The 25,412-nt window shown below is 46.0% G+C and overlaps 2 protein-coding genes across 2 annotated transcripts in view; one reads left to right on the forward strand and one right to left on the reverse strand.

Moving 5' to 3' along the window:
• LOC128306854 (cadherin-86C) overlaps positions 1–25,098 on the forward strand; it is a 75,835-nt gene extending 50,737 nt beyond the window's left edge. The window contains exons 2-14 of the mRNA XM_053044482.1: positions 11,616–11,896; positions 11,966–12,210; positions 13,102–13,185; positions 13,278–13,403; positions 13,477–13,626; positions 13,691–13,805; positions 13,886–14,078; positions 14,150–15,536; positions 15,611–15,741; positions 17,324–17,414; positions 19,494–19,753; positions 20,857–21,160; positions 21,229–25,098. Of these exons, the coding sequence (XP_052900442.1) occupies positions 11,616–11,896; positions 11,966–12,210; positions 13,102–13,185; positions 13,278–13,403; positions 13,477–13,626; positions 13,691–13,805; positions 13,886–14,078; positions 14,150–15,536; positions 15,611–15,741; positions 17,324–17,414; positions 19,494–19,753; positions 20,857–21,160; positions 21,229–23,652 (5,791 nt within the window). The 3' untranslated portion in view covers positions 23,653–25,098. The remainder of the gene's footprint in view (positions 1–11,615; positions 11,897–11,965; positions 12,211–13,101; positions 13,186–13,277; positions 13,404–13,476; positions 13,627–13,690; positions 13,806–13,885; positions 14,079–14,149; positions 15,537–15,610; positions 15,742–17,323; positions 17,415–19,493; positions 19,754–20,856; positions 21,161–21,228) is intronic.
• On the reverse strand, positions 302–851 carry LOC128306855 (uncharacterized). Its single transcript, XM_053044483.1, has 2 exons — positions 836–851; positions 302–762 (listed from the first exon to the last, which is right to left on the reverse strand). The coding sequence occupies exons 1-2, from the start codon at positions 849–851 to the stop codon at positions 530–532; spliced, it is 249 nt and encodes an 82-aa protein (XP_052900443.1). The 3' UTR covers positions 302–529.
• Positions 25,099–25,412: the final 314 nt, after the last annotated feature.

Raw genomic sequence — 25,412 nt, forward strand, 5'->3', positions numbered from 1 at the left:
TTGGATCAAATTGACGGAGGTAACGGCTGGAGAAAGGACATCCATTCAATGTAGATGAGACCGTGCGTGCAATTGTTTCTGCTGGGTTATCGCGCGGAAAGGATCGAAACAAACCAGCATTGCAGCATAATGCAACATTATTATCATAACAAACGAAGAAATCATATAACAAGAAAAGTAAAAGAAGACGTTTGACGAAGGGGGAGGGAAGCATTGGAGGGTCTTTGCGAAACATTGGATTATTGTTTTTTTTGTTTTGTTTGACAAATTGAAAGAACTCATGTAGTACATATTTTTTGCATCAATAAAGATGCTATATTACGTTTTTCTATATGTTAAAGCAATTTCAAATCATTTTGCAAGCGGCAATGATTGTGATACCGCCAATGTTGTCGGTAATATTATAATTTTAATTAGGATCCTTGTCACGGCACCAATAAAATGGAAAGAAACATTAGATTTTACTGAGAAGAATTTTGGCTTCCAATTACTGTTTGTCAAATTATGTCGCTGTTTGTTTCTTTGGCGTTTATATAAGGGAGGTCAGTACGCCACCAGCAACACCCGTTCCAATCAATCCCATCCGTGCGCCCGTACCAAGCGAATGTCTCGGTGCATTCGCCTTCTTGCTGTTACTGGCAGCAGTCTTGGTGCTTGATAACGTTTTGCTACCCTTGCCCGGTAACGGATTTGCTTCAGCCGGATCACAGCAGAGCAGCAAACAGCAAACGGTCACTGCGAGTGCGATCTTGCACAGCTTTCCTACGGGAATAAAATTATGTACAAGTTTCACCGTGCGTTTCCACCGTGTACACTCTCAAGTGTGTGATCTCACCAGAACTGAACAGCATCTTGTTGTATGTTGCGTCTTTACAGCGAACTAACAAGGGCGAGAAGTTGAAACAGAGTTTTATTGATGAGCGTTGTTTATCGCACAAAGCAAAGTGCTGGTTGTCAAAGCAACTGTATCAACTATATGCTATTTGCAAAAGACACACGCTAGTGTTGAGAATAACATTATGTTTGTTTTGTAGCTTGCCACAACTGTCTTCTGCATATTGCGAGTATCTCGGACCAACTATAATAACGTGCGAAATAGCTTTCGTTTGTGTAATATAGGAGCAAAACATGTTTTCTCAGCAAGTGAGGTGATGCGGATCCTGGTCACGGCACCATTCATGCTTAATTTATTAATTAGTTTTTAGATTATGCAAAATACCGTAAGATAATTTTTAGTTTATGCAAAATAAAGCGTTTATCAAAAAACTACTTCGTTGAACTTCCACTTTTCGTAAACACCCAAGATGCAATTACATAGAAATGCACAAAGCAATACCTCCTCCCGTAGGTGTGGAATTTTTCACTTTCATTTTTGTGTAAAAGAAGTTACATATTTTGTAGGGGCGACTCAAAATTAGATACCGGTTTTGAATGTGATGTTACTCCATGCCCGTGACAAAACCGCTGTGATCATAAAACTTGTAAAGGGTGAAATCTGTTTCGAGCCTTACAACAACAAAAAAGTAAAATATACATTCACCTTGCTTTGTAGCGCCCGTGTGATCATCTCTGTCATGCGTTCGCTTAATGCAAACGACAACCAAATCCTTCATCAGGTTGCGTGGAAGTGTCATAATTATCACTTTTGTATGATTTATTATGCTCGGGTGTGTTCCCCTTTAGCACACAGGCATTGTCACATGTTTTTTTTACTAGTTTTTGCGTGTAGGCGTTAACCCTTTTTTTCAGGGACGTTTCTTACCTCCTAAGTTTATTTAGGAATGATGCATCTTGCGACTTGCGTTATTTATATTTAATGTTTTGTAAAAAGAGCCTAAGTTTAGTGATGAAATTAAAGTTTCATTTAAACCATTTTTTTGTGTTTCTATAAACTTTACAACTTATCTACATTCCATAAATGAAGCACTTTGCCAAAACACCATATAATCCTACAGTGGGAATGGAAAAGAAGCAAGATAAGACCACTGAGTGGCGGTGCAATCTGTCATGATTTGCGCTGCACAGATAATTTTCACCTTGCCGTACCTCAACCCATCCCTTCTGTTTATGGCCACCGAGCACGCCGGGTGTGAACGAGCTGTCAGTGGCTTAGCATGACGCGGCGCCCAATCGCTTATCCCTACCCTCTCCCCCTCAACCATTCCCTCCCCTCTCCACGCATTTACCCTCCCAGGCAAGAGTTTTACTGGGCGCCATTAAAAGTTCACCACACCCCCACATACGCTCCCTTACTCACTCGGTAAACGAAAAGGGACACACACTCGAACAACCTTCAGAATGGATTATGTCTCGTTCTAAGCCTCCCCCAGTTTCAAATAGGTGAAGCCGGCGCATAACAGAACGTGAGAAGCAGCGAACTGTGGGGGTGGGAGGCAGGGGGAGGGATATGGAAAATAAATAAATAAAATAAAATCTCGACCACAGCTGGTGTGGTGCGGGAATATTTACCGGCAACCGTACCAGATGAGATTTAAGATGACAGCAACCGAACTAAGCACTCCGGGTTCGATCGGACTAGAAGCCAAAACCGTTCTAAAGAACGTATATTTTTTTTTGTTGCTGTTCTTGCTTCATTTGCTTCTTGTCGCGGCTGTACAAGTATGTCCGTGTGGGTGGGAAACTGGATAGCTTTTGGAAATTGCGTCACAAAAGTAGTGGATCGGCTATTGCTCAAATTCGTGCCCAAGAAAATTGATGCTGATTCGTGCGGAATGACTGTGTTGATTTCGTTCTGCTGGTATTTCTGCTATTATAACTCTTCGGTACCTGCGGTACGGATAGTTGGACCATTTTTGTTAAATTTGTTTGATTAACACGCTGGTGTCCTCCGGATGAAGGTGGCAAAAGGAAATGACCGCTTCGCAGTATGGCAGTGTTTCATTTTCTATTTTATGCAAGACAAAAGAAACTTAAAAACAGAAGCCTGCCAGCAGTATGCCCGGACAATAGATCTTACGCTGGCGTGGTCAATCAAGAAGTTGCGATCAACAACAGCAACAAATTTAATGAACGACTCCCGGTGTTTCCAAAAATCTACCGTATCGAAATGCTGCCGACATCAGAAGCGATTGACCAACAACCAGCCCAGGTTGCCAGAGGTTGATCTTTTGTGAACCGGAGAAGAATAACTAGCGACGAGAAGATCATGTACGTTAAACTCAAATAAAAAAAAGCTCCCAATCTCCCTCTTTAAGGAGGGAAGGTGGATAACTTTATCGAGTGCTGGACGAGGAGTGGAACGTAGAATAAAAATTGACGAACAGGCAAAGCGTATTCGACCTTCCCAAAAACCTCCGGCACGCCGGTTCGAAACAGGTTTTTTTTTATTTGAAAACAGCACTTTCTAATTAAGAAGTGAGAAAGAATAATAATACCGTCACCGGCGTAGCGTACGACGAACTTGCAGGCACAAACAAAAAAAAACATCAACCAAAATGGTATGCAAACCACGAACACGAAGAAAAGGATAGCCGGGCCCGGGAACGTGACTTACTGCGAGGGCGGTGAGCTCATAATTTGTCATTCACCTCCCGTTCGCTGGTAGCAAAAAAAGTTGGTTGGCTTGTCTCGAAACAAAATAAAAAAAATACAAAAAAAAACCCCTCCGTAGGCTGCTGAAAAAAGTACCACACTTAACACACCCCGAAAAAAAAACCGGCCTAGAACGAAGAAAATGTCAACAACAACAACAACAAAAACAGCAATACACAAACCTGCTTGCTACGCTGCTTGGAATGTTGTCAACCAGGCCGAGTGGAATAAATGCAGAAGAAATTTCGGCAGTGACGTGACTGGAATTGGCTAGAAATGGATAAAAATCGTTCATTACATTTCATCGTCAAGTTTTGCACCCCAACCGTACGAAACTGTTTTGTTTGAAATCAAAAGACTTCAACGCAAAGCGACGAACCTGCCGAAGTCTCTTGAATGCGATTTTTTGTTTGTTTTAATTGCTACCGTGTCGTCGCACTTTCCTGCCAGTTTTCGCTGCTGGTGTTTGTTGTTTTGTTTATCATGCGTTTAAACAACAACAAAAACTCCCACATTCGTACATGGGTAAGCTATCCCGAGCCCTCAGCGTACAACCGTCCCGTCACGCTGCATTTATTCTACGCGCGTATATATTTCTTCGAAAACCAAACGGTACTGTGAAAACGCGGTACGTGACGAAGGAAAGCCACTAATGGAATGCTTTAAAAAATCGTGTGAAGCTCGCTTAGTGTGACAACAGTTTAATCTTTTTCCCCCGGTGTCCTCCGTGTAATAAAAAAGAAGGTTATGGTCCGATGAGCAAAGAGATCGCTTCATTCTGGGGTTTGTCTGCCCTGATGATGATGATGATGATTGTGATGAAAGCATTTTAATTCGTACAGTATTCATCCATTAAATCGTCACTATTAACTTAATAACTTTATTTGCTGATAAAAGGAATACGATTGCGTAATTAAGTGCATGGTGATTATGTTTATTATAAGTTCTGTTTGGAAAAAAAAATCTCTCGCACAACATTACCATTTACTCTAATTGTGACTATAACTTTGAAGATAACGAAGAATGTCTTATTTTAAACATGCTTTTTTTTATTTGTCTTATGAATACTTAATAATAAGGAATGTAAATATAAATGGTAATCATGGTTTAATTTAACTTTTATCGTATTATTTCGTGCTGAAGCATTTTACATAGAGTTTTATTTTGCTGTATCAATTAATCAAAACATTGTGCAGCTTAGTTGGCAATTTGGCTACTGAATTACTATCCAGCAAATTTCCCCTTCCTCCACACTTCAACACCAGTACGAAAAATTTGTTCCACCAACATAATGCACCGAAACGCATCCACACGAACATAACGCCCTAAGCCAAGTCGACCTACGGTTACAGATGCACACGCCCAACCGCAACCGGTTGGCGCATCTAAATCAAAATACCCGTACCATTATGCAAATCGCGAACGCCGTAGCAAAACAAAGCGGCAGAAAATAAAACATAACACACAAACAAAAAGAAGACAAACAAAACAAATAAAACAACACAAACTTCGAACCAACGTCTGGTGAAGAAGATGGGCTTCCAATTAATTTAATGAACCACCGACCGGGATCGATCGGACTCGGAGGCTTCCCGCATAACGGGAAACTGTTAATTCCTGCAGGCTCGGGCATTTTTCGAGACAAACGTGTATGGCACAGAACAAACGAAAGCACAAAAGCGAGAATAAAATACATCCGTGCAAAAAAGCTGTGGAAGAAAGGAAGGAAGGAAAGAGCGAGGGGAGGATGGGAAATGTAGGTGGCTTACAGTGCCGTTTTCCAGTGGTACTTGCTTTTCTCGGAGCAGTCATTTGAATAAATGGTGTGCGCGCTGCAAACGAGCATGCTCGGTTTTGGTCCTTGCCATGCCTGCTGAAACGCCTGCTTGTGGATGGTTTTTGGTGTACGGCTGCATGCGAGAGGTGGAGGTGGTGGGAGAGGTGGAAACATATGATTAATTAAATTCCATCACGTTTCCTTGTGTGCCTCTGGTCACAGAACGGCAAGATGCAGTGGGCTGATTTGCGATTCTAATCAATTTCCTGACTCCCTTTGAAGTTGTTGGTTGGATAAGGAGGAAATGGGGAACACGCGAAGGGAAGAGGACGTGATAGTCATAGTCCCGGTTCTTTGCTTCACTAGATAAAAGGGGAAGACCAAGGGGTGGGATAGGGTAATAAAGCGAGATCTGTTCATGTTTTTTTTTTAACCATTGCCGCGTATCGCCAAGTTGACCGATTATGATGACCTCCGGCAGATAATTCGGAAGAAAGGTTCTTACGACTCTCCCCCCCATAGCCATCTCGTGCGATGGACGTGCACATAGAAATGGATCCGTTCGCTTATCTTCTAATAAGACCTTTGATTCTTTACCATCGTGCGATCGTTCGGTGGATACTGCAATCCTGATAATGACGACCATGGGCTATGAAATCAACTCACATGAAGCACATTTGCAGAGTAGTCTGAACGTAACAAGCCATCGTTCTGTATCACGTTGCAATATGAATGCTTCCAGTAAATTCCTGAAATTTCCGAATTGGTGTCAGCATACATCTGCCAGATTTAAGCTTCTCAATAGATAGCACTGCTTCGAAAGTTGAGCAACATCACAATCCGACAGATTTGTAGGTACTGTGCTGTCGTTAGCATGTTGACAACATCATCTCCGGCAAAGGTATACCCTTCGACAAGCAGAAACCTTCGCTTCACATACTCGCACATCCATGTACGTATCCGCTGCATACACACCGACCGTAGAAGAACAATAGCTCGTTAGGTTTGAGCTCGGCTCAATCATTATTGCATCATAATTAAATTGTACTATCTGCTAGCGCACGGTTTCGCCGTACAGACTCGTAACGAACCAAAAAAAAAAAAAAAAAAGAAACAACCCGAACTTGTCTGCGCTTTACGCGCACTGGTCGCTTCAATTGCTTCAATTCCCGTAAAACCGTAATAATGTACTCGGCGTGTTCTACCATCTTTTTCGCTTTTGTAGCGTCCTTTATTCCACCCCTTACTGAGGAAGATGGGCCGAGGACTGCAAGATGAAAGAGGCTATTCTATTTGATTACCTTCCTTTCTGCAAAAAAAAACCTCATCCGATCCCCCCCCCCCTCCCCTCTCCCTCTCCCTATCTTCAGATGACCCTGCGGCACATTTTCCAGGCGGGGAGGAGGGAGGCAAACGCAAAAAGTCGCGATCGGAGCGGAAAGTTGACTCTTGGCCGTCACGGATAAATCGGTCAAAGTCTTTCGCTCTCTCCTACCCGAACGACCCTTCGCGGTACATCCGTGAGGAAAATGCCCCAACCATTGGCAGGGGAGAATAGCAAATCGTGACGTGATTTTCTTTCTCGTTTGTACTTTTTTTTAATTCGGTTTATCTGGGGCTTACTTTAGGCGAATGGGGAAAAACCTTCATCTTTGCCTTATGGGGTCGTCAACCGCACGGTACGCTGGACAAACTACGTCAGAAGGAGTTTGTTTTTTATCGTTTCTGCTGCTTAGAATGCACGGTCTGTATCAATACAGTCCCAAATAGCAGTGGTTTGGCATTATTTCAAATGTTAACCTCCTGCAAAGTTTACCTTTAGGAGTGAATGATGTCATACGATAGCTCTTCCGGATCGATTACCTATCTGTGGTTAGACTGAAGAGTGCACAACAAATTCACAACACAACACACATCCTCTGGACGAGGATGTACCCAGATAAGCTGATATGATTCTAGTTGAAGTTACTACGGTATTTAGACACAAGACACAATAACAGGCTCCATGCATAAGCGCCCAGCTTACACGTCTCCCACTTGCCAAGTCTCTGCTGTGCTTTTCCTACGGTCAGCTGCGTCGCGATCGATATGTCAACGATCGACGTCGCACTGACGATGACGTGAGCTTTCCGTTCCCATACACCGCACACACATATGTGCTCCGCTCCGTTCTAACGCTTTTCGTCTCTCGGTCTCTTCCACCTTCCACACACCACGCTTCCGTGGTGATGAATTTTCTGTGTGTGTTTCATGGGTACATGAGAACAGAACCACGCGAACTAGACGTATTGACATTCCATCGGAGGTCAGTCGATTCCCATACCACCGGATCTCTTGTGGGGGGCCCATTCCAAAAGACCCGAGCGTGCCCGAAGGCCGATGACCGATAAAAAAAAAAGGACCGACACGTCGCCATCAACTTCGTTGCGCCTCCATCCCATTGCGGCCACGTTTTGCGGGTGGACGAACGTTACCGGTTCGGGACCCGTGGGGCGCAACTGTCCGATTCGTGAGTACGATAACGTTCATCGATGGGTTTGAGGTTCTGTTCATTGTTATTGCTTTCTCTACCGTGCCACCCCCGCACCCCATCGGTAACGGTACAAGAGCATGACCGTAGCCGGTGGCCGGAGGGTTTTAACGGTGAAGGAAAGAAGACTCCAAAGCATGGACACTAAGCGCTCAAGTTCAGGAATGTATTGATCTGGACGTCGTGTTGCTATTAGGGCGGAAAACGAAAAATGCAACATAGTATGTGATAGATCCGATGAAGCTGGACATCACGAACAGCAAAACTGGTACTCATACTCCAATAATTCTCTTGAAGTTTTGTAAGAAATGATGACTCTCCAAGAACGCTTATTTGGTACTGTACGACATAGTTTCAATTTCAGATTTACAGAGGACTCTCTACTAATGTTTAGATAGTATAACTAGAGTCTCTTATAGTATGTCAACTAGATTCTTCAAATCTTGTCTAAAAAGACTTCAAGTCTGTCGTTATGCAGCTAACGTTCCAAGTTATTAAAGGGTTACTAAAAATAGCTACATCCTGAAAAAGCTCACTCGCATTGGTGGCCGATTATTATATGGACCTTGTAAACACCTCGACAACCTCGGACACCCAGAGCTATGCGTGTCCTGGAACCAATTGATGAGTTACCCGTGCGCTTATCGTCCCAAGGTTATTAGGTTAGGGAGCTGCGTGACTCAAACAGACCGGACCACTATTGACCTAATTTCTACCCCGAACACACGCCCGAAATATTGCGTGTTTCACAGCTTTCGCTTCGAGCGATTTTGCATTCTCGTCTAAATCGGAAACATACGGGCCAGTTGTGCTGCGAACGCAAAATAATTAAGATGATAATTTAGATTAATGTACTGCCGTATGGTACACAGCACGCCATGCAGATTGTTTGATGGGAAAGCAGTTTAATGAGATCGTGCTTAATGTGTTCGTTTAGCAGTGATAGCAAAAAAAATGCAACACTGCACACCGCGGAGTCATGCAGGCGTGTATTAGTGGGGAGAGCTCAGGACGAGACCTTCAACGGCCAGCCAGTATGCATTTCCCGCCACCCGGGAGTTTGTTTGCATAATTAAAGCAACACAAACCATTAATAAGTCTGTGGCTGTTCCTTCTTCCCAGACAGCGGACTTTCGGAGCATTACATTTCCCACGTCCCCTTCAACTCATCAGCTCCCCGGTGGTGCTAGCAGGGTTTAGTTCAAAATTTTGCTGCATGAAATGCAATTCAATGTGGTCGCCTGTGTTTAGCTCATTAGCGGGTGCGACTTAAAGGTCTAAGCTTTGTCACACTCTAACCAGCTGTGCGACCGTCTCCCGGGAATTGTATTTACTACATTTTGGAATATAGTACAGCTACAGGGAGGGCGCAGCTAGACAAAAAAAAAACAGGAAAACCCAAACCGGTCAGTGGTTGGTTTGGAGGCTGAGTTACGGCCGACAACAAGGCGATAATTCTAGCACATTTTTTTTTGTTACACCGCGCTTGTAACAGTTGCGGCCACAGTTGGTTCAACAGCTGCATGTATTAGCTGGTTTGGATTCGGTATCCTGCGATGATGAAACCGTAGACGCTGCATCGGTGCATTCAAGCACACCCTCGCCAGATGTACGAGGCGCGTACCGTGCCCGGGGAAAGGGGACAGGGTGGAACGCAAGATCGATGATGTTTGACCGCCTGCTATAGTTTCTCACTCCGTGCTGAACTCCGTGCACTGTGGCACTGGATCGGAGGCGGTGGAGGCACCGGGCAGAAGGTCGATCGTGCCGCGATGGAGGTGGCAACTTGGTGGCACCTTTGTCTCGTTGCGTTGGTGCGATTTTCAATCAGATTAGATAAGAAACCGGGACACACTGTTTGCACGCTACGAAGCACAGCGTGAAGCTTGGGTTTATCTAACTGCCCAGAGTTCGCAGGAACGGGGTTGTCCCATTTTAGCTGGTAGATAGATTTTGTTGCTACAGCTTCAGGGAGGAGCTATTGGCCATCGCTTATGTATCGCGTTGGGAGAAAAGAACCAAAACTGGGATAGGAGTTTGAGAATGTTAGGTCGGAAAAATGTTGGAAACACCACGGTCCATAAATATGGGTGACGCGCAACATTTCTCGGGGGACGTGTCACCCAAAAATGGGTGACGTTCTACGGGTGTCACCCAAATCTTCATTCTATCTTAATTTCGCGAGAAAAAAAACCCACGTCTGACATTAAATAGTAGCATAAAATTCACCCAGACCAGATCTTAATCTGCTACTTTGTGTCCACTCCAGTTCTGAGAAGCTCGGGAGTAAATTATATCTGACTACTCTCCAACAATCGACCTTGTCAATTATTCACATGTCAGATATCGACAGGAAATTATTGCATCCGGAAGAGATCTGTTGGAATCGCTGGCCTAGAGGAGGTTTCATCCAATGCGCTGTTCCGTACAGTGAGTGGTGAGCTTGCAGTCTTTCCCATCCTTACCAAGTATCAGCACTAATGTCCGGAATGAAATCGTAACCACGTCAAATAGAAAATAATATGCTAATGAGAAAAAAATACTCCCCAGCTTCCCCTTCACAACACTTCACACCAACAATAACTCCAACGGTGCCAGCTACACCTAACTACTCGCCTACTTAGGCCCTCGGGACGACGCGAAGAATCATTCCATTTGCATTAGCCATTTATCTCGAGCGTTACATTTAATTGACAGTTTGGCAGACAGAAGACCTCCGCTGCTGCACGGCGGCAGGGAACGACGGAGACGACCGAAAACGAGCGTGCCCCGGCCGGGTGTGTGCGCCTCTCATGATTCACTCCGCATGGTGGCGTCCCCACCGTCGTCACACTACAAAGCAGCTTTCCGAACGAATCAAATCACTGGTGAAACTATAAAGCAAGAAAAGAAAAAAAAAACCCCAATGTGGAACCGTACCGCAACCGCAAACAGTGACATGGCTGCAATTGCATGTGTTAAACCTTCCCTTTTGTTCCTCCACCCGGTCCCCGTTGTCGTTGAACGTTGCTTCGTTCTGTTTTCGACCGAAAGTTGGCGCACAATTATTCACGTTTGCTGTGTAATAATTATTGATCGGTATTTAATATAAACCACTCACCGGTAAGCCGGTAAGAAGCTGTCGGGATGGACCCAGTTTTCGTCCGAATTGAGGACATGTTGCGACGAAAATTGCATTGTGAAATATTCGTACCGTGATCCCGCTAGTTGATCTCTGCAGATCCGGCGTACCTGTCACATTGGATTTGGAGCTGCGAAACCAAGCAAGACAAAACGTGTTAAGTTGTGTGGCTGCCCATTGCACATGATGACTTTTCGTGGAAGCAGTGTGTGCGGTCGGTCAGCCTTTTACGATCAGATACGATCAGTTGGCCATGTGCTCGATCAGCTGGAATCGACAACCGGCACGGGAACGGTTTCGTTATCTTATTGCCTCCCACAAAACGGAAAATTACTGTGTTTGTCTTTCCACTTTAGTTGAGGCTCAAATAAAATCACAACGTAGCGCCGTTTGTCCAATCAAGGACATCAATCGGGCAGGTATTCCAAGGAGTGCTGAATTATACAACATTATTCAATTTAAAGATGTTAGCTCAGTGAGAAGAGGAAATTGGGGCAGGGTCACTTATGGAAACTGTTAACAATATCTAGATAACTGTCTAACAAGTCGTTTTATGAACTATAGGAATAGTGCAATAGATGTCCAACAACGAGAAATTAAATGTTTTCCTATGCTTTTTCTTTCCTCCCTCACAGCCATATGAAGATGTCGGGCAACGGAGTGACGTACGAGGATGCGCACAGCAGTACCAGCGGGAGAAGCAAACGAACGTGTACGAAAAGGTTCCCGCTAACGCTAGCCCTGCTGGCACTCGTGTCGTGTTGGCCCGAGACAGCCGGGCTAGATCCCAAGTTCGACCCATCCACCCGGATGCGGCTGGTACTGGTACCAGCCGATGCCACCGTCGGCTCTGTCATCTATCGGTTGCGTGCTTCCGACGAGGAGTTTGAATATCCGCTACAGTTTGAGCTAGTCGGTAAGTACCCGGTCGCGTTCTGCTGGTATCTACCGAGTCTAAAACGATGACGCTCCGGTTCTTCCACAGGTGATGCGTCATCGTCGACGGTACAGATTGAAACGCTACCCTGCACCAAGTTCAACTCCATCTGCCAGGCGAATGTGATATTGACGCGTCGGCTCGAACCGGGCCGCTACTATGACTTCCAGGTGTCGGTAAAGGACACCAAAGGTGGGATGTCTGTGCAGAGCTGTTCGATAACAGCCACCAATTTTACCACGCCGCATGATGTCATATTTCCGCACAAGGCGGGTATCATCATGGTTCCCGAGGTAAGTGTCCAGCTGCGTAGATTATCACAAAGAATCGACACGTTCTATTCTATTATAACCGGATGTAACCAACAAAGAGAAAGGTTTGCACAGTAGTCTGTCCTTTACGATGATAAAATCTAGTACGAATAGCGCTCTGCTGTAACCACAGCCGACCAAGAAGTAGGTAACCGCAAAAAAAAACCCACCTCTAAATCATCAATTTCCCAAAACCCTCCGCGGACATTCAATGCCGGAAGGAATAACACGCTAAACAATGCATCGTCTCTGTTCCCGATCCATTTATCATCGCTTCCTCCCCGGAGACACACAGCATTACAAGATGCAATACGGACGGTAAATGTACATCGGGCCGGGTCCAAGTATGGAGTGACCGCATCGTATCTCACGAGTTTTGCCGCGGGTGGAAAAATCACCCCATTTCACTGACGGAAGGTAAAGGTTTGCCGTCCCCAATGGCTTCTTTGGGTGCCGGTCATATGGCGCTATGTGTCGCCATTATATAACTGTGGAGCCCTGGAGTATTGGGAATCTAATTAACCTATATCTACGATACGTTGGTATTGCGGGCACTGGAAACGGCAAGCAGAATCATTTGATGTGTCATAATGACAATTGCAAGATCGTCGGAATCGTCTAAGCAAACGCCTAGAGCCAACTGAATGCTACCTAAGTGCATGCGGCTATGGTGAATGGTGCCTAATGCGGTTAGGTAGCGTTCACACTACAAACGCATTGAGCTGAACGTGGGTATCTTTTTTTTTATAGCAGACACAATAAAGGTCTGCTACTTGATGATGTAACGGATGTTGAAGGGTTCTAAAATCTAACAATAGTTATCAAAATTGTGCAACAAGCAAGTTATGTATCTCTTCAATGTCTCGCCTGCAGGATGCTAAAAAAGGAACAGAGCTAGATTACGTGCTGGCGAATAAAAACCCCCTATTTCAGAAACCTGTCTATCTGGAACTCTGGGTAAGTTAAAACAAAACGCAAAATCAAATACACCCGGACATGCTTATATTGTTTCTATCCTTACTCTCTTCCAATCAAACAACTCTACCTAGGGTTCACCTCTGTTCGGCATTCGGCAAAAGTTTATATCGCCCGAAACGGCCGAAGGTACTATCTTTCTGCTCGGTCAACTAGACTTTGAAAAGCAAGCGATGTACCATCTGACGGTGCTGGCGAATGTAAGTAGTGTTAGAATGTGATATTGTGGATCTCAGTAACTTCATTGTTCACTTCATTCTTTGCTGGATGCAGGATGCGTATGCAGAACCTGGTCAGGATACGCGGAACATTGCCGGCCTGGAGGTGGTAGTGATCGTAGAAGATGTGCAGGATGTACCACCTGTGTTCACAGTAGCACCCCCGGTAACACGTCTTCCGGCCGGGCTGATACCCGGCGATAAGGTAAGTGGCGTGCCGTACAATGTTAGCGATCGTCATGTAACATTGGAATTGCTATCTTTCGCAGGTTCTTCAGGTACACGCGGAGGATGGCGATAAGGGTGTGCCGCGTGAGATACGATATGGGTTAGTGTCCGAGGGTAACCCGTTTACATCGTTCTTTGACATCAACGAAACGAGTGGTAAGTGGTGGCATGTTACGATTTTGCAGTACAATATAGGAAAGACACCATGGTTGACGACTTGCTCGCATTGCTCGTAGGTGAAATATCTTTGCTTCGACCACTGGACGACATATTGGCACTGACGCACGCCGGCGACCCGGTTCTGCTGACTGTGATCGCGGAAGAGGTAAAGGTGAGCCGAGATGAACCGCCTGCGATGGCCACAACAGTACAGCTTGCGTTCTTCCTGCCCGAGCGCAGTAACTCACCGCCATATTTCGAGAATGACCAGTAAGCGAATCGCTATAAATTTCGATGTTTCAAACTTTTTTGTTAACGAGATCATCACTTCGTTATTTCAGCTATGTCGCACGATTGGAGGAGAATGCCGCCCCCGGTACGGTGCTGGCATTTACCGATCCGTACACACCGCGCGTCATGGATGACGATGCCGGTAAAAACGGTGTGTTCTCGCTGACACTGCTCGGGAACAATGGCACGTTTGAGATTTCACCGAACGTTGCGGAAGGTCATGCAAACTTCGTGGTGCGCGTACGGGACAACACTCGACTCGATTACGAAGCTGCCACGTACGTGCACTTCCAGATACTCGCACAGGAGCTCGGACCCGCCACGAACCTGTCGACACTGGTGAACGTCACCGTGTACCTGGCGGATGTTAACGACAATGCACCGGTGTTCGAGCAGAACGACTATATTGTCGATTTGCCCGAGAACATGACGGCCGGCACACGGGTTGTCCAGGTGCACGCAACGGACGTCGATACGGCCGGGCTCGGTGGACGGGTGCGGTATACGCAGATTCTTGGTCCCCACAACACCTCGCTTAATCTGGATCCTGCGTCCGGCGTCGTGACGGTCGCCATTAACAACCACGGGTTTGACCGTGAGGCAATGCCAGAGTACCATCTGTACGTGGAGGCACGCGATGACGACGGTATCGGTAACCGGGCGCAAGTACCGCTCGTTATACGATTAATAGACGTTAATGACGAAACGCCCACCTTCGAGAAGTCCCTGTACGAGTTCATCCTAGCTGCGGACTTACGAAACTTTACCGTGCCCGCGTTCATCCGTGCGACGGATGGAGACGCTGAGGCACCTAACAACGAGGTGCGGTACGAGCTTATCTACGGCAACTACGAGAACAAGTTCTTCCTGCATCCGATTACCGGTGAGCTGAAGCTGAATGCACCGCTCGTGCCGCGCACCGGTACCCAGTCGACGGTCGGTGGGTTGCGCCGTCGTCGTCGGCAAACCGTCGGAGCCGTACCACCGAACCTTGCTTCCACCACTAGTCAGCAGCAGAAGGAGTCGGACGTGTTCGTGCTGACGGCGCGTGCGTTTGATCTGGGCGTGCCGGTACGCTACTCCACCGCGACGATCCGCGTCTATCCACCTGAAAGTCGAACCCGCACGGTCACATTCATCGTACCGGGTAGCGATCCGGATCGGAAAAAGGTACAGGACACGCTTGCCGACATTACCGGGGGACGTGTCATCATACAGGAGGTGCGTCCGTATCGTACCGGTGATGGAGGAATACCCACAGACCTTATCGGAGGTGGTGGTGGTGGTGGTGGCAGTGGACCAGGCACGGAACGTTCGGTTGTGATCGCGACGATACTCTACGATGCCGATTCGGTCGTTGATATCGCGAAGATCCAGCAGCGCCTATCCATCAACGGCACGGTGACAAACATCATCAGCCAGGAGGAACGCAGCGCTGTAAGTAGAATCGACTTCAAGCTCACTTCCAGCTGAAACTAATTACCGGTATTCATTTGCATGCATCCATTTAGATTCTCTATAAGGCCGAAAACCGTGTCCTGTTTTGGTTACTCATCTTTCTCGCGATACTACTAGCGCTCGGCATTCTGACGCTTTTACTTTGCTGCATCTGTCCAAGATGTCCACTCAATGCCACCAACCGGTAAGTCAGTTTTTCTTTGTTATGCAAATTTATTTGCTCCTTTTGCCCATATCATCATCAACCTCCCCCTATTCGGTCCCACAAGTATCCACCACAACACACATACACACACACACACACACACAAACACACACACACACACACTATTATCTCTATCACAGCGTCCTACACACGTTCTCTCTTATTACTCCTTTGAAGCAACCGTTATGGTCGTAATTTCATTATTAAATACACACTCAAAAACACCTACACTATCCTTCTTTTTTCCTTCTGCGACCTCTCTCCCAATCGATAGACAATTACATTTTCATACAGCTCCATAAATACAGGGTTTTCTGGTGCAACTGGTAAAGTCGGACTTATTTTTGGATTCTGCTCAAGTTGAAGTGGAATGTGTAGCAGTAGATTTGGAATTTTTTTAAATCTGCCTAAAATCATTCGCATTCAACTTGGGAAATTAACAACAATTTGATCCAACTGTATCATTGGAACTCGAATAATCTTGTAAATGCCATTACACACACTACTCCAAATACTGCTGCTAATCGAACGATCGGTTTACTAGCTGATGTCGCAAGCGCTACGAAATGGATGAAGGGCATATGATATCCTGGTAGTGTGCTAGTCTGTTTTGTTTCTCTTTTTGGTTGTTATTATATTTTATTTGTGTGTTTTGTGTTCTGTAGTTTATGTTTGTTCATGTTTTCTGGTATCAGTGGGAGTTTTCTGTATTATTCTATCTCTGTGGCTCAACCGTAGGACGTTTGCTAATTTTTTTCCTTATGTTTGAATACTATATTTACCTGTTTTTTTTTCCTCACACCCGTTTGAAGTATTATGTCTTTGCATGTGTTTCTTATGTTTGTTTAATTCCTTGCATGCGTAAGCTATGTATTTTGAGTTTGTTGTTTCCGTGGGGTTTAGAATGGTATACCTGTTTTAAGATATAGCGGATACAGACGAGATACTATCACTCTTCACACTACTTCTAGTACTAGCAGGACTAATGAATATTACTCTACTACTGCTATTACTATACTACAAGTAGTACTAGCAAAAACACTAACGGCTAGGGCTGCTACTACTAATACATTTTAACCCGATTTCTTCTTGATACGGTCACATACGTTACAAGTGTTCACATTGAGATGGGAAAATCACACATCCTCCCTCAATATCCAAAGCCTTTATTCCATTTTCCTCTCTTACATGGGTCGACATCCTCATTATGGGCTCTACAACATATTGTGCTCGCTAACTACCATCTTTCAAAATCGTTCTGCAATGTTCATGTTCAGCGCCATTACATACACATCCTCCAAAATTGTCACTTGTGAATTAGGGCGGCAATCCTCATCTCAACTTTTACCAGCAGCAATCATCACTGACTAAAACAATAATATGTTATATTTTTCGCATTCTCTCTTTCTCTCTCTCTTTCTCTCCGTTTCTCTTTCATCGTCCCCTACTTTATCTCTCTCTCTTTCTCTTTACCATTCTCTCACTTTCTCCATCTTTTATTCTCTCTTTCTCTCTTTATCTCCCACTCTATGTATACCATATCTTGGTTTGTTTTTCTCAGAAAAAGAATACTTCGCGTGAATAATATCGAAGATGATGTACATCTTGTTCATAGAAAGCAAGGACTTGGAAAGCAATCCAAATCTGTGCAGGTAGATTTCGTGTTTTCCCAATAGCATAGCAGACATCCTCTCAAAACATCCACCGTCCTGTCCCTATCCCCATCACACCCAATCTTCAGCAGTGTTCACTGTACTGGGAAACCCTGCAAAAAAAACGTTGCTTTAACTGCAATTTCTCTGTTACAATGAGGCAGAATTAGTGGTTATTGGCAAATTGATTTTGAGCATCTCATTATCACTTTGTGCACAGCACGACTACACATATAGACCACACGCACACAACCACTCAACGCACATTAAAACAAAGGCACGGTTTTGTTGTTTTTGTCAATTTTGTTCGCTCCCCGTCCGGGTGATACATTTTCCCTCTATCACGCTTGGTGTTATATGTTAAAAATGGGCACGCTAATTGGAAAACAAATCACCGGAAGCCGGGAAAAATGCACCATTGCACCTACCGTTAACTACTTGTAACCATAACTGGACGAACGAAAACGTACTACACACGATGACTACTGGGGCAATTTGCTTTGCCTAGCGGTAACTGTAACCGGGCGGTATCTTGCAACGTGTCTGTTAAACCTCTAGTACAATTTTTTAACATACAGGATTTTTGAGATGATAGAACAACGCAAGCATCTATCACCACAAGCGCAGCACATGACATTTCAACGATTTTGTATTCACAGGATGGATTTTCACAGCTGTCAATAATTATTAGTAACATTTACTGTATTTGCGGTGCTTGCGTTGTTCTATCATCTCAAAGCTCGTGTAAGCATGCGTAAGCCAGCGTAGTGAGCTTTTATTTAGAATGTTGCTTTTCCGTTTGTGAGTGTGTATTAAATAGGTTGATTGATGACCCATCCTCCAAAGTAACTTGTCCAAAACGACAGTACGAACCCTGTATTTCAGATAGTGTTCGATGTTTGTTCGCTTTGCCCTATTAACGACGATCAGTAGAGAATGTTTTGCTATACATCTCTAGTGTTAGTGCTTCTGTCAGACGAGCCTGTCAAAACGTTATAGTCAACTCTGTACATGTATGTGTCAAGCGAGCGTTCAGTAAAGCTTAATAGCCTATCCATGAGATAGTAAGACGTTATAGTGTACTCGATAGAGCCGATTGCCTTACAATACTAACACCACAGGAGGAGCAGCCTAGTGTCTTCACGCATACTAGGTGTTGTTACTTTGAAAACTTTAGCATACAAAAAGTAACGTTCGGACACGTTATGTTTTGATATGGAAGCAACTAAAAACATGAAAATATACTTTTTTTTATAAATATACTGCTTTTCTGTATAATGTGCATGTTTTGTGCGTGTGTGTTTTGTGTGTAGTACATATACTCCTTACTGTTTGTTTCACACCAATTCCTTCCATCCTCCACATTACTATTCATTCATGAGCAATCGATTAATAAAAAAGAATCGAATATACGTTCCAAATTAGATTTACTTATTTTTGTTTTCTTTCTCTTTTGTTTTACTTTCATTTTCTCTTCCCTTGTTTCGTCTGTTTTCCCCATTCCCGATCCTTCTTCTTCCACCTTGCTTCATTTCCTTTTCAACCTTCCATCAATCCATGTTATTTGTTTTTTTTGGCACAATTTCAATGTTTGCAAAATAATGATCTGTGTGTTTTGTTTCGTTTGATTTTCCATTCCCGTTTTTTCTTCCATTTCTTGTACCTTGTCCTGTAATGATGCAAACACATCATAAACAAAAATCAAAAATAATGCTACCCTTTATCATCCGGCTCGCACTGTAAATTATTGAAACTGTTTGTGTTGTTTATCCTCCCTCCAAAATGAACTATTTTTTATGAACTTCGTGCAACCAATGCATAAAAATGTTTAAATTACGAAAAAAACACACGCACACACACCACTTAAACTTCGCCAACCAAATTGTTTTGCCGAAAATTTGTTTTCTCGCCCGCCGTAAATGGCCTTTCATTCATTGTCGTAACCATCTGCCTCACCTCCTGCTCACCACAATCACCTACATTGCATCAACCCATCAACGGGACGGATGCGCTCTTCGGTGCAACGAAAAAAAAAACAAACAAAACCCCCGAACAACAACCGCAACCCCTCCCTCGCAGGTCGCCGAATGGATGGGACGGAGAGAAGCCTGGTCAGCAGCGAATCGATCGACCGATTCCCGTACCAAGCCGACGCATTGGGAGTACCGAGGACGACGCGACATTGGCAAAGGCACACTAGCGGCGGCAACCGGGGAGGACGGGGGGGACGAGCGGGATGGCGGACCGGACCACCACGGGGATGATAGCGGCAACGATGGCAATGAGCGGAAGCGGGCAAACGATGGCGGGAAGCTAGAGAAGCATACGGTTAAAATTAGGTCAGTAATGGCGACCATTTTTTTTTGGGGCCATCTTTGTGTTTTTTTTTGTTTTTTTTTTTTGGTGTGGTCCAGATGAAGTTGGAAAGGCGGAAAACCTGGGAAGATAAGGACAGGAGGAGGTATAGAAGATTCCTTTCAAACAGATAAGGAATCAAATCGATAGACAGCGGAAGAGAGTGAGAAAGAAGAGAGAGAGAGAGAGAGGAAGAGATAAAAAAGGTAAAGAGAGAGAGAGAGAAAGAGAAAAAAGAGAAAGAAACAGAGAGAGAAATAGAGGGAGGGAGAGAGATAGAGAAAAAGAGAGAAAGATATAGCGTAAAAAGCAAGAAAGTAGAAGCATTCTTTCTGCCTTAAGTACAACTTGGAACAAGTACACGTTCAGTAGCTACCATAGTAGTTAGAGCACTTGTTCCTGGAGTGATCCTCCTCTAGGTCGCCGGAGATTCGCTTCTTGCAATGACATTCATATTTAGAGATCTGTAGTACAACTTAGAACGATGGCGTTAGTGTAGGAGATACTTAGTACAAGGAGCGTAATTGATTTTTCGCTTTCACTTGTCGGCTTTAAAGGACCTCCTACGACCATGCTTTCAAAATCCCCTTCTAGAGAGAAAGAGAGAGAGAGCGAGAGAGAGAGAGAGAGAGAGAGAGAATGGCAGAGAAGAGAAGAGATGAAGAATGTATTTAATAGTACTCGGAACTCTGCTCTTGGTAAACATGTATTGTGCTACTTTTTTGGCTTAGTATACTCCTTTTGCAACAAAAGAGTTCGTTAGATATCAAGTAATGCCGTGTAAAGTGCGCCTTTTCTTCCTTGCTTACGTCTTTAGTTTCTCCCTAACTGACACAAGATTGATTGGAGTTGCTCTTCTATTAATAAAGTTACTGTTAGCCTAGCTGGTGAAGTAGTGGTTCGTAGTGTAGAACTAGTGGTTGTAGAAAGGCCGATCCTATTGTATGTACCGGTAAAAGCAAACAAATGATATTCAATTTTCTTGTGCTCTAGAATAGAGCAGTTTATTTTCCGCTAAGCCTTTTGGCAGTGGAACGTTACCAGTGTCATTAATTGCGATGTTTTGTGGTGATGCTCTTTTTTGCAGAAGCGATATGAAGAATAAATCGACCAAGGACGACTCACACATGCACCGGTCGCGCACGAATCTGCTCAACGCCGATCGGGATATGTACGTGGAGGATGTGGATGAGCACGATCCGGAGTACCAGTCGCTGAAGCGCATCCACCATCATCACCACCACCATCACGGTGGGGCCGGTAATGGTGGTAAACCGGTGGGCGACGATGTTCTGCCAATCGACGACGACTCGATGCGCCGGCATGAGATGGATCGTGGCAGCGATCTCAATTACGAACGGCGCGGCAGCTTTAAGCGGCAAGGACACGCGGTAAGATAGATAGACCTCGATAGTTTCGGGGGAAGATGTACTCACGGTTCCATACTTGGACTTTTTAGGCTGCACCACAGCTCGTTGCACATGGTGACGACATAGAACCACGCGATCAGTACTTCATCAAGGATGGCAATGCGGAAATCTTGCGGTTAATAACGCGCGGACGGAATGAGGAGGAGAACATTTACGTGAATATACCGCAGCAACAGCAACAACTGCGGCCCGGTGCCACCAATCAGCCACAGTACATTATGGTGGATAACGGTGGCAAGGAGATACTGATGCGGCGCTACATCGAGGAGCAAGCGAACGGGAAGCAGATTATCCGGGAACATTACCAACTCCTGCCCGGCACCACATTCATACAGACCATCCCGAACGAGGTGCCGGCGCGGCGGGGTGAACATGTGACGGAGGTAAAGATCGGTGCCGCTCAGGCCGGTCGGAGTAAGATGGGTGAGCAGGGTGATAATGAGGACGGTGGACGGCTGAAACCGGCCGTATCGACGCATTCGTTGATGCACCAAGAGCTGGAACACTCGCTCAAGCAGCAAAACGCGCTACTCCGGCAGATACTGCTCGAGAAGGAGAAGCTCGAGGAGCGGTACAACCAGTACGAGCAGGCACTCGAAACGCAGAGCTTACCGTGCCAGTCGATGGCGGTAGTCGTAGCGGCTACCCAGACCGACTGCGATACCAGCACGCAGACGGATCCGGTGCGCGGTGGCCCCGGCAGTATTGGTGGGCTCGGTAGGCGACGGACCAAGAGCGAAAACGATGATTCCCTGTCGGAGGATGAGTACGAATACGTGCGGTACAGCCCACCGGACAGCCCGGACGGTGTGTACCTAATCAAACGTCGCCGACATCGCAAGAAGACGAAGCACCGGGGTTTTAAGGGTAGCTTCAGCGGCGAGTACAGTGGTGGTGAGTCGACCGGTGAGCGAAAGTCCAACCGACGTATCATTGTGGTGGAATCGGTAAAGCGTAAGATCCGCACACCGATCCAGGAAGAGGACGATGAGCTGCTACACCATGGGCAGTCGCATGGCCGTGATCACCATGGGCAGGGTGGTCATCGCCGCGGTGGACAAGAAACTCGTACCAGTATTCTACGCCGCAAGCGCAACGAAGAGTTGTCGCGTGGTGGCAATGGTAGTAACGGAGGGACCGGCAACGGAAAAGAACAACGGCTCAAGCGGGACGTGCTGATGGAGATTTCGGACTCACTGCACGGTGAACAGTCTCGTGGTGGTGGACGGCGCAATAATAATGGTGGCGTTGGTGGTGGTGGAGAAAACCGCCGCAAGAAGGTGTACCGCAAGAATGTGAAGTACTACGAAGATTCGGACGGTTCGGAGAAGGAAGTCGTTGTGCAGAAGAACTACTTCTCGGCGGACAGCCTGGACGAGATGGCGTCCGACGTGGAGGATTATCGGTACTCCGTGACGAAAACTTCGAAATCGGTAACCGTCTCACCGAAGGCAACCGTCGAGCAGCGTGTTTCACGCCGTGACGATAAAACGGAAACGACCACCACCCGCATCCGCCTCACAACGTCCGAGTCACCGAGCCGACGGCAGCCTACCGGTTCGACCGGACCGGCGCCACCACCACCGAAAGGGCCCGCTCCGAAACCACCGCGGATGAGTAAATCGCTCTCGAAGGAGGAAGGGCTCAATGAGCCACCGGCTGGTGGGGAACAGCACGCAGTCAATCCGAAGTACATGGACTGGTACTACAACCTTGGGAAGGATTCCGATTCGCTCGAAAAGCGCGAGGCGCGCAAGCGGCAGGATGCGCAACCGGCTGGTACAACAACGCTCACCACTACCACAACCAGCTCCACCACGACCATCACGACGGGTGGAAGCCGTAAGAAACCGGAGGCGGAAGCTGGTGGGAAGGGCAAACCGGAACCGGCCCCGCGTACCAGCCCACCGAAGGAGGCGCGACTGCTCAAGGAGGACATCCAGCATGCGCGCAAGGTCGCCCAGTCTCAGCAGCAGCAGCAGCAGCAGCAACATCCCGGCTCGGAAGCCGGAAACAGTCATCCACTGCTACAGCATTCCGAGCACCGGTTTGAGGCTGAGTACGGTGCGGGTGCGGTACCGCAGGTACCCGCACCACCGGACAAGCTGCCGCACTACCTCTATCCCGAAACGCCCCCCATCGTGAGCCGCGACAACAAGGTGCAGATCAAAATCGTCGATTCGTCCGCGGCACCGACCGGAGCACCGCCCCAAACTGCAGCGAAACCGGCCCCGGCTGGTAGCACCAAAGCGACCGGCACCGCGAACGCGAAAACGCTCAACGTGTCCACGCTGGAGGACGATCACGATTCGGGCATCGCAATGAACTCACTGCTGCACACGAAGGGCAAGCGGAATAAGATAGCGGACAAGAAGAGTATCTTTACCATCGCGTACGATGACGTGCGGATCCGGCAGATCCGGTCGGAGAGTGATACGCCACCGTTCTCCTAACGGCGGGCGGGCAGCCTCCGGCACCTATCCAGACAACGCCAGCGTACACCGTCGTGTGACGGACGACTACCGAAACGGAGCAGTGACTAGTGATCGGTGATAACCGGGATAGTTCTCCACCGGAGGCAGCAGCAATAGTGGTAACAGTAGTAGTGTAGCGATGTTAGCAGTAGTAGCAGTACAAAGCGCGGTGCCGTTTCCGGCCATGAAATACATACAGACACACCTTATCAACTGCCATATAGTGGTGTTCCGGCCCTCAGCAATCGATAGCAGCAGCAGTAACAGTAGCTAACCGTAGCGATAGTTTTAGTAGTAATGGCATGGCGCGAGCTGGTCGGAATGGAAGAGAAGGACATCCGCGTGGTTACGCCCCGTGCGCAATATTCTGTTTCGTTCACTAACCGGTGGTTTGATTGTTTGTTAGGTTAGCTGTTTTAGTCTCCGTCCCGGCCTGGTGTACCCGGTGACGCGCACCCGCATGCGTACAAAGTGCAGCATTCCCCCCAAGACGTACTTGAAACGGTTGAACTTCTGTTTACCGTCATCCAGACGGCTAGTGTATAGTCGAGAGAACCATGCCGTGATGGCTAATAATTTAAGCGTACGAAGCAAATTTTCATTCGTACCACTTCACAGACCGTCTTTCGCGCGTTCCTTATTGTAATCCTTACCTTGTAAAAATAGGGAATTTAATTGTGTACATTTGTTTGCTTTCAGTAGCATAAGTTACGTCAATGTACTGTTCCTTCGACAAATTTAGCATCGTTCGAAAGCTGCGCCTGATTAATATTGTGGGTAGGCGGGAAAATTGCCATAGGAAGTAATAGGCCGCATTTTCCGATGCCGTTTGCGCGCCTTCCCCCCGTCAAAACTGTAAATAGGCAGAGCGCACTTTCTGTGTGTGTTGTGCGCATGCGAGTGTGTGATATGCTTTGGTTGGTAGTTTAAAAAAACGGTATCCATTCGTGGTAGGCACTGTTAATTAGCAAAGAAGAAGAAAAAAAACAACTGTGGATTAACATTACAGCGAGCAGCTAAAAATGTATAGACCATATAATTCGTGGTTAGGGAAAATAATTAAGCACTTATGAACAGTTACTATTTTACATTTTGCAGTAAGCAGCAGGATGAGTGAGAAGGGCAGATGCAGTTCGCACCCCCGGGGGTGAGGAGTTGGGATGACAATGTTTCCGAATGTTCCAAACATGATTTCTTCCATCGGGTCGATTAAGCGGAGAAGATAATGAAGGATGGTACTCTAATTTAAGCAAACACCTTAGATAACAATAGCGACAAAAAGAAACACACACACACAAGGCGCCGTAGATACGTTTAAACTAGGCTACTACTGCCTCAGTTGATCAGCAAATGAAATGAAACCCTGGAGCTAATGACGGGCGGAATTAGTAAAGGTCTCTTGTGTGGGCTTGCGAGACACGGTATGACGAGGTATGAGCGGAATAAAACTAATTTTAATTGGGAGAGTTTGTAAGCAAGGCATAACCTAGGAAGAATGAATGCGTAAACTATGAATAAAGAGAACTCTCTATTTTTTACACAAACTACAATTACTAGAAAAGAAAATAAACCAATCGTTTTGGCGAGACTGCGACGCAAGAATTAAACCTGCGTTGTGTATGTCGTTTTACTGCAAACCAAGAAATTGTTCGATAGAATGTGAGCTTGAACTGTAGGATTTCTGTCCAACAATAGTCTATTGAACAATTTTCTAATTTATTTGAATGTGCAACTCACCT

The sequence above is a fragment of the Anopheles moucheti genome, chromosome X (genome assembly GCF_943734755.1).
Source record: "Anopheles moucheti chromosome X, idAnoMoucSN_F20_07, whole genome shotgun sequence".
Lineage (NCBI taxonomy): Eukaryota > Metazoa > Arthropoda > Insecta > Diptera > Culicidae > Anopheles > Anopheles moucheti.